We start from the raw sequence: 859 nt of genomic DNA on the forward strand, positions 1-859 counted from the left end.
CAGGGAAAGGTTCTTCTGTCCCCAGAGGGTGCTGGCACTGCCCAGGCTCCCCAGGGAATGGTCCCGGCCCCGAGGCTGCCAGAGCTGCAGGAGCGTTTGGACAGCGCTGCCAGGGATGAACAGGGTGGGGCTGTTGGGTGGTCTGGGCAGGGACAGGGTGGGATTGATGATCCCTGAGGGTCCCTCCCAGCTCAGGATATTCCAGGATTCCACGACCCCTCAAATCAACACCTCCAGAGTCCCCTCGAAACTGGGGCATTCCCATCCTGGAGCCGGGATTTCAGACCCCCTTCTCTTGCCCGGAGCAAACCCAAATCCATCCAAACCCAAATCCATGGGATCCCGACGCTTTCTCTCCTCAGAGCCGTCCCCAGCTCTGACCCCGCTCTCTGGTTCGCAGCTCCGGGATGGGATTGTGCCTCAACAACGCTCCTCCCAAGCAGGATTTCGTCTACCCCACGGTGGCGCCGGGCCAGGCGTACGATGCCGACGAGCAGTGCCGCTTCCAGTACGGAGTCAAATCCCGCCAGTGTAAATACGGGGTAGAGAGCCTTCCTGCTTTACTATCGGTTCCCAGGGCTGGAGGAGGGGGCGCGGGGRCGGTGGGGAGGTCCCTGGGGCTGTCCCCTGCTGTCGCCAGAGTTGTTCTGTCCCAAAGCGGAGGCGCTGCGGTGTCCCCGGTGAGCTCCGTGCCGCGGTCTGTCACACGGGTTGGGGGTCCTGGCCATAAATGTCGGTCCCAGCTCGGTTTGGGTCGGGTTAATCCCATGGGAAGGGATTTCTGGCCTCTGCCCGGTGCCTTGGATGCTGCTGGGCCCCAAGGWCCCCTGATCCAGGCTCCCCTCTCTTAGTACCAGGA

At 62.9% G+C, this 859-nt stretch overlaps 1 protein-coding gene across 1 annotated transcript in view; it reads left to right on the forward strand.

The window, feature by feature from the left end:
• Nucleotides 1–376: 376 nt before the first annotated feature.
• The window catches only part of LOC130587239 (A disintegrin and metalloproteinase with thrombospondin motifs 10-like), a gene marked incomplete at its 3' end in the record, with an annotated part of 5244 nt that continues 4761 nt past the window's right edge, over nt 377–859 (forward strand). The window contains exon 1 of the mRNA XM_057388208.1: nt 377–542. Coding sequence (XP_057244191.1) covers nt 408–542 — 135 coding nt within the window. The remainder of the gene's footprint in view (nt 543–859) is intronic.

This window comes from Malurus melanocephalus, unplaced genomic scaffold (genome assembly GCF_030028575.1).
Source record: "Malurus melanocephalus ecotype Western Australia unplaced genomic scaffold, MMel_1.1 scaffold_1673, whole genome shotgun sequence".
NCBI lineage: Eukaryota > Metazoa > Chordata > Aves > Passeriformes > Maluridae > Malurus > Malurus melanocephalus.